We start from the raw sequence: 23,034 nt of genomic DNA, 5'->3' as shown, positions 1-23,034 counted from the left end.
TGCAGAAAAACCAAGAGCCCACTGATGCATACCATCACCTCTGGGAAAAAAAGGCCTGGCTAAAACCTCTCAGATCCTCTTTGCACATATAACCTTGAGCATCTATTAAACTGTTAGTTAACATTTCCAAAGCTCAAACACTATCCTAACAGCAGACATCCGGTGAACACTTGAAGATATTAGCATCAGTAGTTCATCAACTGCTGCTATAAACAACATGTGTAAGTCATTTCTCCCCCTTCTAAAGAAAAAGTCAGCAGCTGTTTGCTAAAAAAGTTTTTTTTTATTGTGGATGAAGACATTGCCAGTTTACATATATCATTTTTATTTGGACTAGGTTTTCTGCTTTGCAGTGCTCCTGAGAAATTCAGAAATGCACTGCTTTAGTTCCATAAAATACAACCCAGTATTAAGGTTGGACTGTAAATATTCCATAAGATATTTCCCTAAAAGTCAAAAGACAACTTATCAGTTTTAACTCGAGAAACCTTAATAAGTTAGACAGTAAAGACTGGCAAATAATCACAAATGTCAGATCATTAAAAGTACCATTATTTTTTCCACGAAAGTGAAAGTTTTTTTCCATAGGAATATATAAATGTTAGACTTGATGTTTACAAAATTAAAGATTTTTATTAACAGAAGATGTTTTAAATACTTTGATATATGAAAAACTTCATTAGCCTTAAAAATAAAATTAATATGCCCTAAGTATGATACATAATAGTGCTTTATTAACAATTCTTATTTCTCTCTTGTTCCTGAAGCATTGTTGTTTTGTTTCCCATCTACTGATTGGAAAAGTATTTTGACTTTTCCCTCCTTTCAACTGTCCATTAAAATAAACTAGAGGCTTTGAGGGGGATAGTTAATATTTAATTGGATGGTTTTAAGAAAGTCAGTCCTTTTCCCCCAGGTTTTTGTTGTTTAGTTTTTAACTCAATAATGCAGGAACTAAAAAATAACCATGAAATACAGTATTATACTAAAATCAAATCCAATGGCTGGATGAATTTTCTACTACAATAAAGCAGTTGAAAACCATTAGGAATGTTGTGGAAAACTGTGGCAGCGATGGTAAAATTCAACCACAAATTTTAGTAAGTTTCTAGAGGAATAAACAGTAAAATTACTGTAGTTAAAGTACTGCAATAAAATTAGCATTAGCAATATCCAACCGCCAACATCAGAATTATACGCTTCATCACTATATGATTACTAAGAAGATTCCTTGAGCAGATGGTTCATCTCTGACACAACTTAATTCAGAAAAGTAGATGAGTTATGTCTGGTTTGGATCAACAAACACTTAGTATGCATACCAGTGAGCTATAGTTTCGATGATGATACAATTGAAACATTAGGTACCACAGCATTAGGACAAGGTCACATACTTTTAAAAATAGCAGCCATGTAAGGTCATGTTGGGATGTTTAGATATGCAATCCACCCACAACAGCTTTCCAACTTCTGTTAAACTATGGGGTGAGCGGGGATAGGCTGTTTGGAAGCAAGAAAGGAAACACTGAAAATATCATAAAAGGCATTTAAACTACGATGACATGCCATGCTACTTACACCCACCATGCATCTCCTTTCCAAATTAAAAGAGGAAATTTTTTTCTGTTATTATATGCCTTCAAAATAAAGGATCACGTTGTCTTTTCATTTTTTTAAACTGAGAAACTTTTATTTCAGATGCTCCACACCGAAATGAAAATTCAATGGCAAGCAGCAAATAATTTAGGATGGTCAGTGAAAGTATCTTTGAAAGGACCTTATAAAGCCTAAGAGGAATCATTTCATAGAGAAACAATAGTGGACAAAACAGACAGGAGGCAGTTTGATAGTTCTAATATAGAACTGGTATGACAACTTCCTTTAAAGTATACTAAATAAGAATGGCAATATAAATAAGTTAGCCAAGGAGACATGGGACGTTCTGAAGCAGCAATGTCTAAGTTACTAGATTTTCCAGAAAAACAAGCTCTATCCAGCAACACTTCCAATCCTCTAAATACAGTACAAAGTATACAGTAATCACAGCAAAATTTACAAACGACCACATCTAGCCCTGGCCAGAGCCAGGCCTATTTACATATTTGGATTAGTATCATTTTCATCTTTCCTTATTATACAGATGTTTCTAAAGGCATATCGAAATTTACAAAATTTGCAAAGAAATGTCTTTAAATGTACAACTTCAACAACTAATACAAACATGAACATCCCGATATAATTAAATTCCAACTCAGGATTTTTATGAGGGGTTTATAAAAGAATTAAAGGGATACTCCCTCACCGTTACTTTCCAAACACCCAGTGCTGGTGCTGCCCAAGTGATCTCACTGCCCTCCTGACTGTGAAGATGACGGGCGACCCCTGGGTGGCCGTCCCTCTCACGTCAACACCTCAGACAGAGGCAGGAGGTGGTGTATCTAGGGATATTGCTGATTATAATTCTGTAAATGCAGCTGTACAATGTAACACTTAGATCAAAGTTGTGAGTAGGGGTATGGAGACATTTTAAGATGGTATCTTTAAAGAGACACTTTAGCTCTTAAAGCGAAACCATACAGTGGCAATATGTACTTAACAGTGAAAAGGAAGAAGCATCTGATAGGTTCAGCAATGTAGAGGGATCTCAGGGAATTATGGTGAGTGAAAAAAGGCCATCTCAAAAGGTTACACTGTACGATTCCAGTGAATGGCATTCTTGAAATGACAAAATTATAGAGGAGCACTGTGAGGGGGTGCCAGAAGGTAAGGAGCCGGGAGGGAAGAGGTGGCTACGACTGTGAAAGGGGGGCAGGCGGGGGTCCTGGATGAAACCGTGCTGTCTCTGAGCTCAGTCTATACACATGATGAAACTGCAGAGAGCCAAACAACACACTTTCTACCTCAGGACACCTGTCGCCTCCCAGGGACAACCTCGTTCTTGGCCTAAAGATAAATAATATGCTTTAGATCAACTTTTTTTTTTTTTTTAGATCAACTTTTATACTACATGGATGAGCCACTACTATTTTCTCCGCCCCCCCCCCACTTTTTTTGGTAAATCTACTGATTATCTTTAAAAGATAACTGTACGTCTCTAGTTTAAATGAGCTTGAAAAGGAAAGAACTGATATATAGCTACTAGTATTTTTGTCTTTCTTTTTATTTTTCTTACTTTTGTAAATTAAAATTAAAAAGAATATTTCTAGCTTACGTTAGGTCAAATGAGACAGGGGGAAAAAAGGAGATAAGATAGCAAACACTTCCTCCTTTAACTCTTGCAACTTCTAAAAGCATTAAGAATATTAGTATTAAATTTAGAGAAAGTATAACTGCAAACAAATACATGAGTTTTTCCAAAAGGCCACTTTGTGATAAAGTACGTACATAGTGTTCACGGTTTTTTTCTTTAAAGTGCTATATGTGTCATCTCTGGCTTGAGAATAATCTATTGCTTTAAAAGGTCTTTCAGCACAACTCCAGCACTGTTGTCAGGCGACACCGGCAAAGGCGTAAATGTGGGCAGAACGTCTGAGATGGGTTTCAAAAGGAGATGCCCAGGTCCGCCCGGTCCAAGTCCAGCTGGGTTAATGAGAGGCACAGCTGCAGAGCGGGGAGCCAAGAATGGATTCACATCTGTTCTTCTACCAGCCCTGGATTCCGCTGTATCTAGATGACAAAACAAGGATGATTTAGTCTCCCACATATTATCTGGTCACTGGTATACATGTGTTTTAGGTTCTGAGATTTGGCCCCCAAATAAATTTAACTTATATGCTGCTAGGTTCTGGATCTGATAAGCTGGTTGTCTATCAAACATAGAAGGTGAAAGAAGCAATAAATGAGAAAGGAATGGGAGAGAGAAATATTTGTATGTAGAGCTAATATTATTAACCACATTAGTATTGCTGTCTTATACTTAATACCAGTTATATGTGTTGTACTGTGTGCTGAAAGGGGCAATTGCTCAGTTGTGTCTGATTCTTTGTGATCCCACAGACTTAGCCCACCAGGCTCCTCTGTCTATGGAATCTTCAGGCAAGAACACTGGAGTGGGTTGCCATTCCCTTCTCCAGGGGATCTTCTCGACCTAAGGATCGAACCCTAAGGATCGAACCCAAGTGTCCTGCACTGCAGGAAGATTCTTTATCATCTGAGCCACCAGGGAATTCCCATCTACATGGAATGAGGTAGGGAAGGAGAGATGCAATCAGGTAGAGACCTGTGCACCTAGAGGGGACAAAGAAGAGGAAGGGGATTACACAGGCAAAGATACTCTCTGGGGAGTGAGCCATTTGAACCATACAGAGAGATTCCCAGTTCTGGGGATTAATGTTGTTTCCTATAACAACAGTTTTCTAAAAAGTGTTTCCTATGTTGCCAGGCAAATTCTATCTAACCATTTGAAAGATGGGAGGACTTGAGAACTTATTTTGCCCAAATAATTAAAATGGTCCTGAAAAAAACTGGCATCCATATTATAATAACAATCAGATTTAATATTAATTTACCAAAACAAAAAGCAATGTATGTATTACATTAAATGGTCATCTTTTAGACATTCAAAGGTTTGAAAACAATTCTCATTAGATTATTTTTCTGTGAAGTCAGGCTGAACAATTAAGTTTTTACTGGAACAGTACTTAGTTTATGCCCTAAAGTCTTAGTGGACAGAATTCTGCTTTATTACCCAAGGCCATTAACAACTTCTTTGTTCAGAGACAAGCAACCCCTCAAAGACACCCTCTTCAGTGATGGGAAACTAAAATAAAATAGGCCTCTAAACCAAAGGAAGCATTGAGACAAATGTATCAAATCTACTTATCACTGAGCACCCTTGGGTCCGCAAGCTGTACTTTTTCCTGTGAATGACAATTTTCCAAACTCTGAAATAGCTACATGGTAAGCTCTGGCTTTTGTCTCTGAGCAACACAAATCAAGCTGGGCATGTGACTTGATAACTGAAGTGGGGAGGTGTACAAAAGAAAAGGAGAGGAAAGAAGGGGAGGGGCAGGAGGAGGAGAGGGGGGAGGGAGACCCTGCCAAAATAAATTTTAGAATCTTGAAAGATGCTAAAACTGGGGTTTTCCTGGTGGCTCAGTAGTAAAGAATCCACCTACCAATGCAGGAGACATGGGTTAGATCTCTGGCCCAGGAAGATCCCACATGCCTTGGAGCAACTAAGTCCACGCGCCACAACTACTGAGCCTGTGCCCCATGATAAAAGACCCCACTGCAGTGAGAGGCCCTCGCGCCCTAGAGCCCGTGCCCCGCGATAAAAGACGCCACTGCAGTGAGAAGCCCGTGCATGGCAGCAAAGAGTAGCCCCTGCTTGCTGCAACTAGAGACAAGCCTGCAGCAATGAAGACACAGCACAGCCAGAAATTAATTAATTAAAGGAAAAATAAAATCTAGCAAAACAAGAAAAAACTGTTTTTAGTACAGTCTACACATTAAAGTTGACTTTTCTAAAGCCTAAATTTAGGAGACAAATCTTTTACTTAAAATAATTTTATTATTTTCACTTTCTATAAAAGTTCAGGAAAATAGAAATATTCATCTAAGTAAGGACTAAAGAAGGCTTCCCTGGTGGCTCAGACAGTAAAGCGTCTGTCTGCAATGCAGGAGACCTGGGCTCGATGCCTGGGTTGAGAAGATCCCCTGGAGAAAGAAATGGCAGCCCACTCCAGTACTCTTGCTTGGAAAATCCCATGGATGGAGGAGCCTGGTAGGCTACAATCCCTGGGTCACAAAGAGTTGGACATGACTGAGCGACTTCTGAGAGCTGTGAGAGAAGGACTAAAGAAGTTCTTAAAATTTCAGAACATAAATTCAGTACTTTATCCACATTTAAGTACTGAGCAAGTGACATAAACTTGAGAGTATATAATATGTACCTTTACAGTCCAGTGAGCAAACATGTTAGTCTATTAAAATATGAAGATTTCAGATAAAACATATAGCCCTTCCAATGAAGAATCTGTACAGAGTCTAATGGGCTTTCCTAGTGGCTCCAACTATAAAGAGTCTACCTGCAATGCAGGAGACCTGGGTTTGATTCCTGGGTTGAGAATATTCCCTGGAGATGGGAATGGCAACCCATTCCAGGGGGAAATCCCATGGACAGAGGAGCCTGAAGGGCTACAGTCCACTGGCTCGCAAAGAGTCAGACACAACCAAGCAACTCAACACTCACGTGCACATGAACAGAGTCTAACGGATTATACTTCAATTTGAACTCAAGAAACTTTACTGCATGCCAATACAGGGGGTGTGAATAGCATAAATAAGATCCTTACAACCTAGTAGGATAGAAAACTACGTCCACATATTGTAGAACCACCAAACCCTTTGCTTCCAGGCAGGCCTTTCAACACATAAGAACTCTTCACAATGTTCTTGGATGTCTGAGCTAGTTTACTAAACTGCTCTTGTAAATATTATTAACATACCAACTTTGGTTACTGAGTGTGCTCAGATTATCTGAGTTACTCAGATTATCACATGGAAAAAAATCTTTCTCTAACTATATAAACTACAATTCTAACTCTGATTAGCAATAAGCACTATTAGTGAGAAAGGAAAACGGGTGAACAAAGGTTTACCAAGCACTCCCAAGAATAATTCAAGGTGGCTTATGCAGAGAGCGAATTATTCCTATAAAGGGAAAATATTTCATATTGCTTAAATTAACCTAAGCTAATTAAATATCAGATTGCTATAAGAATATATATATATGAAGCCAAAATCTAATGCCTTACTGGAATTTTGGAAGAAGTCATTGCACATTTTCAAAAACACTAAAACTTCAGTTGGTATCACTGTAAAACATAATCATGAATCATCAACTTTTTAAATTGAAGACAAGAAAATAAGTATCTGATTTTACCTTTAAAACTTTCTGGTGTACTTGTATCTGGTTTTCTCCTTCCTGGTGAATCTAGAGGTTTCATATCATGAACAGAAAGCTTGGGTGGTGGAACAGATGGATGAGATTCTGTTTCTAGAAATTTAACAAAAAGTTCTGAAAAAGACTAAGAAGAAATATTTTGGATATATTAGGCAGATAATAAAATTATATTCACTACAACTAAGAAACTGTACCAGCTATTCTAATTCATATTAAAAACTAGTCATGCTATCTGATCACTTCTTTATAAGCAAGCCTTAAGAACAATTAAAAGTGTTGCTCCTCTAACTGATACACAGGTATCAACAGAAAACAAGCATCAAATAATCACATTTTTCTACAGTAGCACCCAATCAAGGAGTACAGTAAAAGGTCACCAGTAATATTATTATCAGATTAAAATAATGTAGTATAGAACTTTCCATTTTATGCCACTCAATTTAAGAGTTCTTTCACCAGCTTCAGGTAAGTCACCTAGCCTCAGTTTCCTCTTTAGTTAAAAATACATACATACATACATACATAAAATAAAGAAGTAAACTCCACATTCTAACTCACAGTGGTACTCAACTCAATTAATACTCATTTTAAGCCTACTGTATACCAGGGGTCATGTTTCCATGTTAATTAACTGCTACCTCCTACCGAAATGTCAGTTTTTTTGAAGAAAAGTACTTCATCTATCTGGTGTGTAGCTTGCACTCTCCATGCTCAGAACAGTCTGACACACAGCAGGTGCTCAATAAGCATTCAACTGGCCCAGTGACTACATAGATACATACAGGCATAAAACAGAGCCTCTGTCTTTGAGAATCTAATAATTTAGTAGTAAGAGACAAATGATTATGTGCTGATAGCAGTATGATCAAAAACAAAGGAAGGGACAGTTAATATTTTGAAAAATAAAAGTATCATGCAAACAAAATGTTAAAATAAAACCTATATGCAATAAAACTATTAAAACTGGCTTTCTATCCATAAGCTAATCACCTCTTTGGATCTCAGTTTCCACAACTCCAAAATAACAGGGCTGTATAAAATAACCTGAAAAAGAAGTCTAATTCTTTGCAAATGCATGTGACGCACAGCAATGTCACTACTCCTATTCAGCAAGAACGAAGCCGACTCTTACACTATTAAGCAGAGACTGCTGACTTGGTCTCAGAGGTGTGCTGGGAACACTCTTTGATCCTCCTCCAAGCCACCCAGTCATCCACCTGGTAACACCACCCTGGTCTTCAGTCAACAACTGAAAGATTATTTTAAAAGAGGAAAATATAATCAATACAAGAAAAGAAAACAGAAGCATTTTTACATGATTTCAGACGGCAGTAACTCATGCTTTTCAAGTTCATTTCCCAGTTTCCTACTGATGGAAGCTATATATACCCTGAAATGTCATCCCAAGCACTATCTCAAATAAAACCTGAGGGCTGTCATCTCTCAAACTTTCAGCATTCTGATATGAATGGTGACTTATAAGTTATGAAACATTTAAGCTAATATTATACAAACTGCACAAATCTTCTCTGTAATATAAAATGATTCCATTTCTACATTATTGTATTCAGCAGAAGTTATATAAAACACAGGGAAAAAATATTTATATGATGCCAAGTATTTTAGTTATAAATATACTGAGATTCTTTTATATGATGCCAAGTATTCTAGTTATAAATATATTCAGAATGGTATTCAATGGTCAGTTACCTGATCCATTTCCTCCTTTTTGATGCCTAGAATGCTTCCCATTAATCGTAACACTTCATGACGCTGATGTTTTGGTGTGTGGAAGTGTCCAGTGAAGAGATTTCTCATCAGGACTCTGAAAATGAAGGCAGAAACAGTGCAAGCTAACTTGTCAATTGTCTCAATATCCAGTGTACCCAAATAATAAATAATGAACATACAAATATTTAATTATACTTAAACAGCACTTAATTACAAAGAACGCTAAACAGTAAAATATTTTAAAGTAGCTTTAACAAAATCTTGACAAGTCTAACTAAGGAACACCACAAACAACTCAAAATGTGCCCCTTTAACAAGCCACCCACTTTCTTCAATCAAATACCCAACTGAGATTGGTGCTTCATTAGTAATTTTCAGTGCGTGCTTAGGGTGATATTATAAGGAGACATTTCAGATTTCTCTCTCCTCCCTATCCTAAATAGTGATGGACAGTTCTTGTGCTTAATGGTTATGCTTATATTTCCCCATTCATTCACATTTATTAAAAATTTGCTTATATAAATCTTTAAAATGTTACAGATACATACTACATGTATATTTAGGTTTCACAGCTAATACACTTGAGCAAGATACGTCCACTTAAGGGCAATAAAGAGAACAAAAAAGAATGGTAAGAATAAACTTCATATTTTCGAAGTACTTCGTACTGCGGTGATCTCTTCCATACAGTCTTAAGAAAAAGAATCTTAAGCTGGGAAAATATATTTAAAAACCAAGAGAAGGCAAGTTACTGACCCCTCACTAAAACTACCTGCAACTCATCACTATATAAGAAAAACAAAAGGTTTTTAAAAACTTAATCACACACATTTACATGTAGAAATTGTTTTTACCATAAAAGTGATCCCCATAAAATACATAAAAATAAAAGGCAGAGCATACTTGTCCACTTTTCCTTCTGTGCTGTTTACTAAATTCATCAATTTCTTTTGTACATCATCCAGCATTTCTTGTTGGAGCTCATCTGTTTTAAAATACATGAATAAGATAGTCATTAACTGATTAAAATAATCTGTATGAATATATAATGAGATTTATGACATCTTTATTGAATTTTGAATATATGTACTTATTCTAATTAGGAATATTAAATTACACCCATCTCTTCCCTGGTTCAGGGAATTAGGCTTTCTGGTATAGAAATTACCTAGAAGCCAGAGTATGCATTAATTCACATTGTTTACCTCCAATAAAATAATCAATTCTTCAATGGCAAATTTAGAAACCAAAGGTTTTCATTCTCTTCAGAAGCTTAAGCGCAAACAAGAGATTTTTCACCACTGCTTCCTTACATGAAACATTTCCAGAGCCACTTTTTAACGGGAAAAAACGGAAAGGACAATTTTAGATTTTCCTTTTTCCATTTTCCTGGCTGGACTCTTTTGGTGAGCTGACGAAGAAAAGTAGCTAACACAATCAAGACCGTGGCTCAGGAGGCAGCTGCCAGGGCAAAGTATCCTGAGGTAAACTGCAAAAAATTCAGATCACTGGTTCTAACAGACTAGGCAAGATACTATATAGCTTCTGACTGATTTAGAAAGATGTTTGGACTATTTTATTTTTAAATTCTTAGTTATTTGAAAAGGAAGCAAAATGTGTAAAGTCTTGGCAGAACACTTGGAATCTAAACAGTATTAAAAGCAAAGTCTAAAATTACAACAAAGAGAGACCCTGTTCATAATCAACCATACCATGGAGTCATGGATTCCTAGACTAAGGAACTCTCAGCAGACCAATGGAGTCTACACCTGTTTCCTCAGAAATGGATAGTCTGAGCCAAAGATGCTTATTAACATCAAGCTAGATTACAAATTTCATTCTGAAAGAAATGAAAAGGAGAATGCTTTGCAGTAGAGCTCAACTTTTCAAATCAAGAAATATTCACATCCAAACACTAGACTTTGACCTCTTTCCACAAACCTACTCTTTGAGTTATGCAGCATTTTCCTAGTAGTAGCAGGATACAAGCTTCTTTATCCACTATATGACTTGCAAATATTTCCTTCTACTCTGTGGGCAATCATTTCACTTTCTTGACAGTATCCTTTGAAGCACAAAAGTTTTAATTTTTGATGAGTCTAATTTATTTTTTCTTATGTTTCTTGCCTTGTCTAAGAAGCCACTGCTTAAACTCAGTATCACAAAGATTTACTCCTACATTTTCTTCTAAGAGTTTCACAGCTTTAACTCTAAAATGTAGGTCCATGATCCACTTTGAGTTACTTTTTCTGAATGGTGTGAGGTAAGGGTCCAAGGTTCCTATATGTGCGGATACCTAGTTGTTCCAGTAGCAAAGTGTTGAAAAATCTATTCTCTTGGAATCTTTGTTGAAAATCAATTGACCAGAAATGTATGGTTTATTTCTGAACTCTCAATTCCCACTGCAGACCTCTGCAAATGTTTTTCCTTCTGCCTGGAAAGCTCTTTTCCATTGGCACTGCCTATTAATATTAACTCTTTACCCTTCACATCTCAGTGCCCAAGTCCCTTCCTCAAAGAAATTTTCTCTGAACCTTACATGTTAAGCCAGATTCATCTGCTTTATGTTTTCATTCTGTCTGTACAATGCCTAAAATTCTGATTTACAGTACTAAACGTATATACAAAATGTCCAGTTTAACTGTTTGCAATGACCATGGCTTTTCAAAATCGCCAAAATCTAAAGTGCAAAATGTAATAGGCTAACTTTTACCAAAACAGAGATGGTTGTCATAACCATAGTATAAAAGCAAGGTTTGTGTTTGGAAAATCTACTACAAACGTTTCCTTTCCTGTGTTTCCAGGGAAGAATTTAAGCTTGGACATTAAGAGACACACAGACACACAGAAACAGAGAGAACAAGACTATTATTTAAGTCTGGGTCAGAAAAAGACATTGTAGATTCTTAATGGACACATACATACTACCAACCAGGGTGCCAGTGGGCCTTTTCTAGTGAAGGGGCCTTTTCTAGTACTCTATTTAGAGGAAGAACAGCAAGTAAGTTAATCATGTTCTGAACTAACCACCCCATTCCTCAACTGAAGTAAGAGCCAGAGGAGCAGAGTCTTTTCTTTCGTCCTCCTCCCACTTCTCCCCTAGGCTATGGAGAGGTGGCAGAAGAGAAGGTCAAATTTAGCCAACCCCCATCTTCCCTTTCTTTGAGACTTCCCTTCTCCTATCTACTTTCTTCTAAAAACTAATGATTTTTACATTGATTACCTTTCAAAATGATAAATACTAGATATAATATAAATTCTAGATAAAATATATTATTAAAATTAATCTCAGTATCTTTTTACTTTTTAAATGTGGCTACTAAAATGTTTTTAATTCTAACTGTGGCTTACATTATATTTTTTTTAATGGATAACACTACTTTGGAGTATAACCAGAATATAACCATTATACTATACTATCTCATTAAAAAAGAAAAGATAAAACTGAATGGTTGGATGGCATCACCAACTCAATGGACATGAGTCTATGTAAACTCTGGGAGTTGGTGATGGACAGGAAGGCCTGGCATACTGCAGTCCATTGAGTTGCAAAGAGTCATACATGACTGAGCGACTGAACTGAACTGGAAACTGAACGATAACTAGACATCTTCAGAGTAAAATTCACAACCTTGCTTCTGATAAAAATGACTTTAGTAAAATAAATTAGAAAAATTGAACTTTGCTTTAGAAAAATTGTCAAGAAATCCATCTTAATAAAGTTCAAGTAGTAAATTATTTTCTTGATGAAAATTAGTTAATATTGGTAAAATTCTTATTGAAAGCTCTGTGTTCTGAAAGATATAAGCAAAACATCCTCACATGCATGTGTGCCAAGTCACTTCAGTCATGTCTGATTCTCTGTGACCTCATGCCCTGCCAGGCTCCTCTGTCCATGGGATTCTCCAGGCGAGAATACAGGAGAGAGCTGCCATGCCCTCCTCCAGGGCATCTTCCTGACCAAGCGACTGAACCCACATCTCTTCTGTCTCCTGCAATGGCAGGTGGTTCTTTACCACTAGCACCACCTGGAAAGTCCTTACAACATCCTTAAAGCCAAAATAAGAGGCTACAAATTTCTTAAAAATTTCATTATCAGAATATAAGCTAGTCCTGAGCTGGTGAGAAAGAGAACTGACAGTGTGACTATCCTCAAAAACATGCAGAGGGCTATTTAAACTTCAAGTAGCAGTTTAAGCGGACACTGATACTTGAGTCTAGAAAACAACCCTGCACTTTGGGGGAAAGGGTTGGAAGGGTGGTATTAACTAGGAAAGACTTAGAAAAGAAAGTAGAATACTGACTTCAAAGGTCCCTACAGATTTGCTCTTTTCCCCAGGCATACCTATTCTCCTCCCATCAGATTCTCAATACTTCTCCACAAAAACTGCATACTAATTCAAACCACAATTTGAAATCAGAATTGTATTTATATGGGCAGGCAAAATACAGTTATTCAGAAGTGAGTATCTAGCCAAATACAATATCCCTGTGAAATAACCTAAAAACATGCCAAAATAATCCTTTGGAAATTAGAAGGGGAAAAAAGGGGAGGGACAGGGTACACTTTAAAGTTGAGCAACAAATAACTGGGATTCGTCTGGTTTAGGTTAAAAGTTACTCTGAATATCTGACATCCTAAAACCATATCAGAGCCTCTTCTCTGTAATACTGAGAGATGGTGCCAGGGTCTTCATCAACTGATTTAAAATCAAAAGTAAACATAAAATGCGAGTGACTGCAACAAATCAGTACCTCACAATTTTCCATTTCGTCTGCAGTTAGCAACACTGTGCTATAATACTGTCTTTAGAAAGCACCGTAACATTAGGTCACCCTCCTTACAAAGTCACTGGCTATTTTATGACTAAGCCCTCTTGGACAAGCCACCTGACCAAGAAAGGGTTTCCCTGATGGTTAATACGGTAAAGAATCTGCCTGCAACGTGCAAGACCTGGGTTCGATCCCTGGGTTGGGAAGATCCCCTGGAGAAGGGAATGGCAACCAACTCTTAGTATTCTTGCCTGGAGAATTCCATGGACGGAGGAGCCTGGCACACTACAGTCCATGAGGTCACAAAGAGTCAGACACAACTGCACGACTAATACACACTCACTGAGAAAAGAAAGGTGGCTGGAGCAGGACTTGAGAGTCAGAAGACCTGCATGAAACCGCGCTCTTGTCACAAGACCTGAAATATGAATCATGGTCCTGTCACCAGTGCCAGACTTCACTATCTATTTTGTAAAATGAGCTTGCTTATCTCAAGAAATTTTGAGAGAACCTACTGAGTAATTAAACATGACTTTTCTAAATAATAAAGTGCTATATAAAGTACTAGAACTCATTCATATGATTTCTTAAAATATCATCTTTCAACTTTGCCTAACTATTATCAATAATATGTATCACTTTGGTTAACATTGATAACTTTTCCTCCATTTTGCCTTGTCATCTTTACAAACTAAGGCAAAGAAGTCAATACAAGGAAGAAAAGAACATTAGAAATATGATGTTATTACAGGTATGTCTATCGATATAGATTTGCCGGGATAGAAGTGAGAAGAACATATGAGAGCTTTGCTTCAGAAAAAAAGGAACAAGACTGCTCCTTGCCGGTTATGGTTTTCTCAGGTGACAGAAATTTACGGGAGTGGTGGAGGCCTGGTCCTCATACAGTGCAGTGGTCCCATGGGAAACCCACTCATTACTTAAAATACTTGCTTCTCTGGGGGTTGCACGTAAGAGCTGGCCATTCAGCGACCTGAGCAGCCACAAGTAGTCTTTGACTGCCGAAGGCAGAATCCAAGACCCTTAAGACGGGCTGAAACAACTCTGGAGTGACTCCTGGAGGAGTTAAGCTCACAAGTAGCACACGGGCCCACTACACAATTTCACTAGTGTTTTTTATCCCTGACAAATTCAACTTAAAATGGGAAACAGAATCTCAAAAACTGAAACAAAGGGGCGTCAGAAAGCTAACCTCTGACTAACACTCCAGCAAGATTCATGTATAATATGTACGGACCTCACACTTACAAGTATTTAGTTATTTGGGGCTTCTCTGGAAGCTCAGCTGGTATAGAACCCACCTGCAATGCAGGAGAGCCTGGTTTGATTCCTGGGTCAGGAAGATCTCCTGGTGAAGGAAAAGACCACCCAGTCCAGTATTCTTGGGCTTCCCTGGTGGCTCAGATGGTAAAGAATCTGCCTGCAATGTGGGAGACCTGGGTTTGATCTCTGGGTTGGGAAGATCCCCTGGAGGAGGGCATGGAAACCCACTTCGGTACTCTTGCCTGGAGAATTCCTATGGACAGAGGAGCTTGGCGGGCTACAGTCCATGGGGTTGCAAAGAGTCAGACATGACTGAGCAACTAAGCACAGCACACAGATATGTCAGTAAATAAGCTGGGTCTGGTGTCTTACTTGCACTGGCTGCCTAAAAAATAAATTTAAATCTGATATATTAAATCTAATATAAGGAGATTTAGCCTCTTTGGTCAATTAAATATAATCAAAGCAAAAGCTAAAAATTTGATGGTCTTATTAACAGAATTTCAACTTATACAAGATCACTTTCACTATAACAGCAAATTATATTTTTTAAATATAAAGGCACCTTGTATTTCTTTATATCTGAAGACATATTACCAACTGTTTTGTCTTATAACTCAATTCTTTTCAACCATTTCAACAGAATTTTAAGGTCTAAAGTATATGGTGAATGCTTTCTTGTTCCATAATTATAATTATTAGTTGCAGAATGAAAAGTTATTTTTGAAACTCCATTTCCTAGCAAAGAATTCACAAAAAAATTTTATGAATACAGTATATCCTCATTAACTTGAGTTTTAATAGACTGGAATCTGATTAAGCTCAATTATCAATGTTGAAGTCTACTGGATTATTTGTACAGTTAAGTTAGAATTACTACGTGTATATGAAAGAGACTTTATGTAAATATTTTTAATATAACCAGATCTAATTTATTTTCCCTCTCCACCTTCCTCTCTCAACCATTTAAATTAAAATTCAGATAATTTGTACTGCATTCTTCCATAGCAAAACAAACTAACAATTTTTTAAAAAGACTGAATATTGTGAATCAAGTTATAGATTTAATTTTTAAATTTATAAATTAAAAATTTTAAATATGACACAGACCTGTCATATTGCAAAAGAAAGGGCCTCAATTGGGTCAATAACCAGTAAAGTCATAATTATAATTTTGCCACTTACTGAATACCATCATCACTGTATACTAATATGTACTGATTTATATTAATGACAATGGCTTTCTAAGCTACAGACTAAACTGTGACCCATTTCTGAAAGCTGTTGGAAATCAGCATGGACTAAATCTGATAAAAAGAAATGTTTGTTCAGCCCACAGGGTTTTTCTTTTTTAACTTAAATTACATGTCACATCAAAGTCTACATTTCTGGTGTCTTCCGAAAGATCTGAAGATTTAGCAACCCTGGACCCACTTTCCTGCATGGCAACAGTTGGATGAAGAGAATTTGTTGCCCCCTATAAGAAGCTCTCCAATTCCCCTGTCTCTACTTAGTCCTATTTGCTATACTATACTAAACTGTAGTATAATTTAGCCCCAGTTTAAAACTTGGGTTCATGATCCAACAGCTTACTCCCACCTCTGCCTTCTCCACACTCCACACCAGCGCAGCACACACACACAATGAGTCCACTAGATCCTCAGCCAGTTTCCAGATCTGATGCTGTTTCATATGAATTAATTCCTCCCTCTGTCTAGAATGTTCCTTTCCAGCTCTCTGCCTGCTTCACTGGACGTATTTGCCATTCAAGTGAGGGCAAGTATACCTTTCACTAGCCTTTCCTACCCTTCCACAGCACCATCATGAGGCAGAATAGATTGTCTTCCTTTTTAAACAGCCTGTTGCAAGTATGTGACTATCCTCCTGAAGGTGGAACTCTTGTCCCCTGTCTTTGTATCTTGAGCACTTATTTCAGTGCTTGGTACACAGCAGAAAACAATGACTCTGACAAATAAAAGAATGACTGCTTTTTCTCTGGGAAGGGAGACTATCTGAGAATGTAACATAGGACAAAAAGAATAAATGATTTATCTTATGAATTACTCATCTATGTGAAGACACAAAACACATTAAGTCAAAAATTCTCAAAGTTACATAATTTGCTTTTCCCTTTATACTTAGAAAAACTAATAAAACATACGTTTAAAAAATATAACCATTAAAAAATTAAAAAGAAATAAAACCATTATGTTGAAAAGGGCCTAATTATTTACCTAATTCACATAAGCTTTTTTCTTAATTAAAAATTTTGACATTTTCTAGTACACCCAGATGTTTATATCATCACAATTTTTTAACTATTTATGGCAACTCAGAAAACTGCATCTGGTATTTCTTATATGTTTCCTCTAAAATCACAACTTCTGCCAAAAACATCTATAAAGAAATCCCTCAAAAGGTTTGGGTAACAAAGCGTCTGGGAATGTATCTGGCCTATGTTCAACAGGACATTATATGTTTTCTTGTATAAATCATGTCCTGGAAAACAGAATGTCTTTATTTAAAATAAAAAATCCGCCTTCCAGCACCATAAAGGTGGCTCCATGAAAAACAGTTTAAACGTTTTATATTTGTAGTTTTAAAATGTTTTTATGCTTCATATTACAGTTGGTTTACTGGGGCTCATTTTATACATTCTTCTAGACTTTCTTTAAAAAAACACTCTAAGGAAATTTTCCATTCTCAACTCATAGAAGACTTTTTTAAAAAGTAGTAACAAAACCTTAAAAAAAAATCAGTGATGGGGCCCTTTAAGACATGGCTATAAAACTGGCACACAGACTGAAAGACTTCCCTGGCGCTGGAATCTAAACTTGCATTGCTTATGAAAACTTATTTTTCTTGGTGTACCATAAAATTTACCACCCTTTCGAATAATAGTTATCAAAACAGTAATTCTTTTGTGCTTCCTATTTCAATTTTATCCAACCATTTTCACTTTAAGCAGGAATTTATCTCCAGGATGACGACAGAGAATAAGCAAAAGAAAGGAAACGTTAAATTTGTCCATGAACATAACAGTATAACACATCTTTCAGTGGTTCAGCTGTAGTCTAGGTTTCCATAGGTGTACATTCTCCCATGAATGACAATCCCATAGAAATTCTGAACTCTGATCAACTCAGAATAGTTCATGAAAGACACTGTCCTACCTGCTTCACAGAGGACTAATGCCTTAAGTTTGAAAAAAAATCAAAAAAATCTAGGATGACATGTGAAATAAGTCTTTGGACCTACACTGAAAAAGAACACTTACAGAAAAAATGCTGAAAGAATAATTTCTAAAAGGAAAGAAAGCAGCAATTCTTCTACCAGCCAACATTACCTATTAAATTATAGCACCTACAGGATCTGAGGCTTTTTCATTGTTACTTTCCCATAGTGTGTGGGGCTGGGGGGTGAGGGGGAGAAGACAAAGAACTTATATTTTGGGAGTAAAATCTTACTACTAGTTTAGAGCTCTGTCTACTCAGGTTTCTTTTCTCCATGGAATGTCCCTAACCCTTAATGGGATTCTTGGAGAACTAAATGTGCACTCTCTGACCAGAGCTGAGCACCACTGTCTTAAATTATGAACCTATGGTGTGTATCTAGGCCAGGTGTTACCTCCTTAACTAAGTTCCTATAAAAAAGAGAAAGCAGGGGGTGGGAGCAGGGGTGGGGGGCGCTCCTAGCTAGTATCTCACAGCATCTAACATGAAGCCAAGCAGTTGGTTCGCACTAAGTATTTAACACCTGATTAAGGCATCTTCATACTTTTCACACAAAGCCTGTAAATACTCGGGACTCATAACCACAATTGCACATACACAGCACTAACAATTATCTACTCTAAGAATGACTGAAATCATCAACAGTCTACTGTTTTAATACTGGTGTTATAAGCAATAGCTCCCTTTTCATACATTTGACCAGACTGAATCATCTCATCTCTGGTAGCAATGACATAAGCATTTCAAACAAAATACTGCTTTTTAAAATGAGTTTCCTAATATTGTTTAAATGTTGAAACCGCATATCAACTAATCATCGACAGTCCACAGATGCTTAGAAATAAAAGAATACTTTGCCTCTACGATTCAAGTCTCTACGTACTTTCTTGCAACAAAAGCCAATCTGTCTTTTTCAAAACTGTTTCTCCTGGCAAATATTTTTGCTGTCTGGCCAAGTTTTGCGTTAAAAATAATGTACAGTATTACAACATCAATCAACATTTAAAGTACTTAATGATCTATGAAAGAAAATATACAATGATTCTTTTGCAACAACCAAGCTAATCAAAGTTTTATTTATATTATCAAATCAAAAATGCAGCTTTGAGAAACTAAAATCACATTTGTGTTTAGACATCTAAAAGTAATATTAAGCACTTAGGTAATAAAAGAAAACAGACTGTTAAGAAGAGCTTAAATGACAAGAATGACTTAAAGACGTAACAGAACTAACCGTCCCTTTAACCTCCCCTCCCCTTCCTGTCTGTGCAACACTGGCCTCTTGCCTGTCCTTTCAAATACCAGTTGTATAAGCATAATTAGAGCTTTTTCTGTGGTTAATATTAACTTCACAAAATGAGTCCAGAGTTCTACATATTTACAATGACTATTACTTGTAACTTTTTACATGAATAGGGACCTAGGCCACCTAAGCCTTGTCACTTACAATCAAAATCTAAAAATATTCTACTACTGAGGATTTAAATGGGTGCCTGAACAAATTACTAAGTAGTGTAGGGACTGTGAAAATATTTAGTAACTACAATAAGTCACAGTGTTTATTTTTTTATCTTATCATTTACTGGGAAAAACACACATAGTTGTCTAAAAGGGGAGGTGAACTTAAATATTCCAGTAGCATGACATACAATTGAGTTGTCACCGACCAAGAAGTTGGTTCAGAATACTGCCTTTTTACCTATATTAGTCTAGCCCTACCTGAAGATAGCAATTCTTTGGCTAATCCCTTGACTGCTCAGTGTGTCTCCTCCAGGTTGCCATATGTCTTCCAGGTAAAGCTGTAGTTACACTGGCCTTCAACCTAACTAGACTGTTTTCCAAATGAACACTGCCTCCGGGTAAGGGCAACCATTTCAATATTTAGGGTACAACTCAGAAGATACTATCCTATCTTCAAAGGAGAAATATACAGAACAAAATACAAGTTAGCCTATAAACAACTGTTTTCCTGACAAGAAATAGAGCAACATGGAAAGATTACGAACTTTGGTCAAGGATAAAAGATCAGAGTTTAAATCTCAGTGTCTTTAACTTATAAACTGTAACTAATACCGCCTACTTTAGTTTCTTGTGAAGGGTAAATAAAATATGAGAAGACTAAAGAATACAGTACATTTATATAAAATGCCCATGTAGACCCAATATATAACTGTTTCCTTATCCGTTTCCAGCTCCTCGATTACACTGAGAGTTCCATGGCTGGCCAAATCTTACAAAGTAAACAGAGGACTTTTAGTTGAGTACTAATCTGCCTCAGATTAGTGACCTTAAGGATACGACTTCACATTTTCCATCTTAGTATTTTTTTTATTTCTAACCATCTCTCATCTCCTGTCTCCTGCCTGTTTTTGGCCAACCTATCTGGCCTGTCCTTTGGTATCCACAGTTCAGTGATTTGTCTGCTTGCCTCCTTAATGTCCAAGTCACCATTTTCTGTTGTCTGACAGTGTTTCTGCTGTGCCATCTGCTATTTTGCCTATTTCTGTCTCATGTTAAGAGGTGCTTCTTAATCTTATTACATGCCTTGGTACTACTGCACCTAACCCATCCCCTGAAGCTGATACATTTCTAGGTTCTTATCACCCTTCTGATAATCTTTAATCATTACCTACTAAATGCAGCCATAGAATAGCTTCAACTTCCTGGGGACCATTAAATCAGAGATTAAATGAGGACATGCCATCTCTGTCAGCAGTTAGAGTTAACAAAGCACTATGAATCACCTGGTTATCTGAGGCCCAACTGATAATCCTAAACACAGGACTCACCCTAGGAAATTGACAGGGCCGATGAGATAATTTACAAGCATCAAAAAATACATGAGTGCCTACATGTAAAGCATCGTCTATAATCATAACACGCTAGTTACAGGCAGACATTCATTCCACAAAAAGTTACTCTTTTACTTAAGAACACTGCCTTCTTTAACATATCAGACAGCTTTAGGCAGGATGAACATGGATTGAACAGGGAAAAGTCACACTGTGACAAGCTGACTCAGTCAAATCTATCCCTTGGATGGTCAACAAGGTGGCAGAAAGCACAACTGAACAGCCTCAATATTCAGAAGAACTAACTAGTAGACAGCCAGGGCCAACTTAAGACTCTGGTTTCACTAGGAGCCGTATTCAAATCAAAATAAACTGATCATGGGGGACAGGAATGGAAGTCACATTCTAACAGAAGTTGTTCTCATTCGACTGTACCAATGCATGGCAGGAAACCACACTTGATTCAACACTGGTATTGTAGGAAAAAAGAACAAGGAAAAAACCTACTTTGTTTCTTAAGTTCTTCAATTTGTTCTTCCTTTAAATCTAACTGTTCTGTAAGTCTTGATGCTGAATCTAATGCAGCATTTGCTTCATCCAAACGTTCCTGAGGAAGAAAAGTTCATTAAAAAGCAGCATGCAAAAACTACTTCACAAACTATAGAGCTGGAAGACAGCTTAAAGTCAATCAATCCCTTTCAGCTGATGAAGCTGTATTTCTCTGACCTTGGGCAAGTTCATTTGATATTGGTAAGTATGAAAGATAAAACCTACATTTCACAACATCATAATGTCTCTTTCAGAGGAATTATATATATATATATATATATAAATAAAGGAGAGAGAATGCTATTAAAAGACTACGTGGTGACAAAAATTTTAAAGGTGACAATAATAAGAGAAAAAACTATGAAAAAGATAAAAAAGTCAAGAAATACAGCAACAAATGTTTTTAATTTTGCAAGTCTGATGGGTATAAAAGTGATGTTTCTTTATTACTTTTTTATTTCTCTAAGTACAAACCAGTGGATTTGAGCATTTTTTCATGTTTATAGGACAGCTGGAACTGCCCTATGCAAAAATCTTCACACACCTTGCCCATTTTTCCATTGAGAAGTCCTTCTCTTATAAGCTAGTTTGTAAGAGCACCTTGTATAGCAGATATGAACACTCTGTCATCAGTGTTACAAACACAGTCAAACATGTCCTACTTTGCTTCTTGAGTTTTAGTTGAGTTTAGGCTCCTCCCTGCCTCTGGACTACACATGTGGTCTTCTAGTTTTTCTTGCAAAATATTTTTCTTTTTAACATTTATATTTTTAAAATATAAAAGTTAAAGATATAAATGACAGAGGATGAGATGGTTGGATGGCATTGCTACCTCAATGGACATGAGTGTGAGCAAACTGGGAGATAGTGAAGGACAGGGAAGCCTGGTGTGCTGCATGCCCATGGGGTGGCAAACAGTCAGACACAAATTTGCGACTGAGCCATAACCTTTTTAAAATAGTATTTCACAGTGGAAGTGCTTTTGATATTCCTGGCCCCTACCCACTTGCCGGAGGATCCACCCAGTCACTGTAACAGCCAAGAACAGCGCCAGACTTCCAGCACCCCTCACAGTTAAGAAATCCTTGCTTGAATACAACTGGAATTTACTTTTGTATATAGTGTAAGATAGGGTCCAGTTTTATTTTCTTCAGTATTAAATAGCCAGTTGTGCCAACACTGTTTATTAGTTAATTACTCTTTTCCCCATTAAATTAAAAGTAGTTTAGGATTTAGTTTTAAATTCTCAAATGTAACTTGGGCTCCATTTCTGGATTCTCCTTCTGTTCTACTAATCTAGTCAATATGGTATTGATTTATGGCTCTATTTTGACATTTAGTAGGGAAGTCCCTCCTCCCTATTGTTCTTTTACACAATTTTCTTGGTTATTCTAAAGGATTCAACCACAAAAATGTGAGATCACAGTTTCATCATCTTGAATCAGGGTGTGATAGCTTTTTCGTTTGTGGTATCATCTTGGATAGGCTAGTCCCCAGTTATCCAAATGTAATGTAGATGTTGCTATGAAGATATTCTGTAAAAGTAATAAACACTCCTAATCAGCTGAATTTAAGGAAGGCATATTATCCTGAATAATCAGGGTGGGCCTGACTGAACCAGTTGAAATGTCTTGAAACTAGAACTGGGTTTTCTCCATAAAAGAGAAGCAAATTCTATCTGTGGACAGCAGCTTCAGCCCATGCCCACTTCCTGTTCATCCTGTTTGTGATTTACATTCTTGACCACCTGGGGACAACAGCTTTGGCC

At 36.9% G+C, this 23,034-nt stretch overlaps 1 protein-coding gene across 2 annotated transcripts in view; it reads right to left on the bottom strand.

Moving 5' to 3' along the window:
- Window positions 1-276: 276 nt before the first annotated feature.
- Window positions 277-23,034, bottom strand: part of TRIP11 (thyroid hormone receptor interactor 11) — a 68,081-nt gene continuing 45,323 nt past the window's right edge. Inside the window, exons 16-21 of one of the 2 annotated variants that reach the window (XM_040256626.1) lie at window positions 21,225-21,324; window positions 9,542-9,623; window positions 8,618-8,732; window positions 8,040-8,156; window positions 6,887-7,031; window positions 277-3,666 (exon numbers count right to left, since the gene is read on the bottom strand). In XM_040256626.1, coding sequence (XP_040112560.1) covers window positions 3,446-3,666; window positions 6,887-7,031; window positions 8,040-8,156; window positions 8,618-8,732; window positions 9,542-9,623; window positions 21,225-21,324 — 780 coding nt within the window. In that variant the 3' untranslated portion in view covers window positions 277-3,445. The remainder of the gene's footprint in view (window positions 3,667-6,886; window positions 7,032-8,039; window positions 8,157-8,617; window positions 8,733-9,541; window positions 9,624-21,224; window positions 21,325-23,034) is intronic. The other variant, XM_040256627.1, reaches the window with a different exon arrangement.

Source organism: Oryx dammah, unplaced genomic scaffold (genome assembly GCF_014754425.2).
Source record: "Oryx dammah isolate SB20612 unplaced genomic scaffold, SCBI_Odam_1.1 HiC_scaffold_16, whole genome shotgun sequence".
NCBI lineage: Eukaryota > Metazoa > Chordata > Mammalia > Artiodactyla > Bovidae > Oryx > Oryx dammah.
Note: the sequence above shows the minus strand (reverse complement) of the source record. Positions and strands in the feature narration are given on the sequence as shown.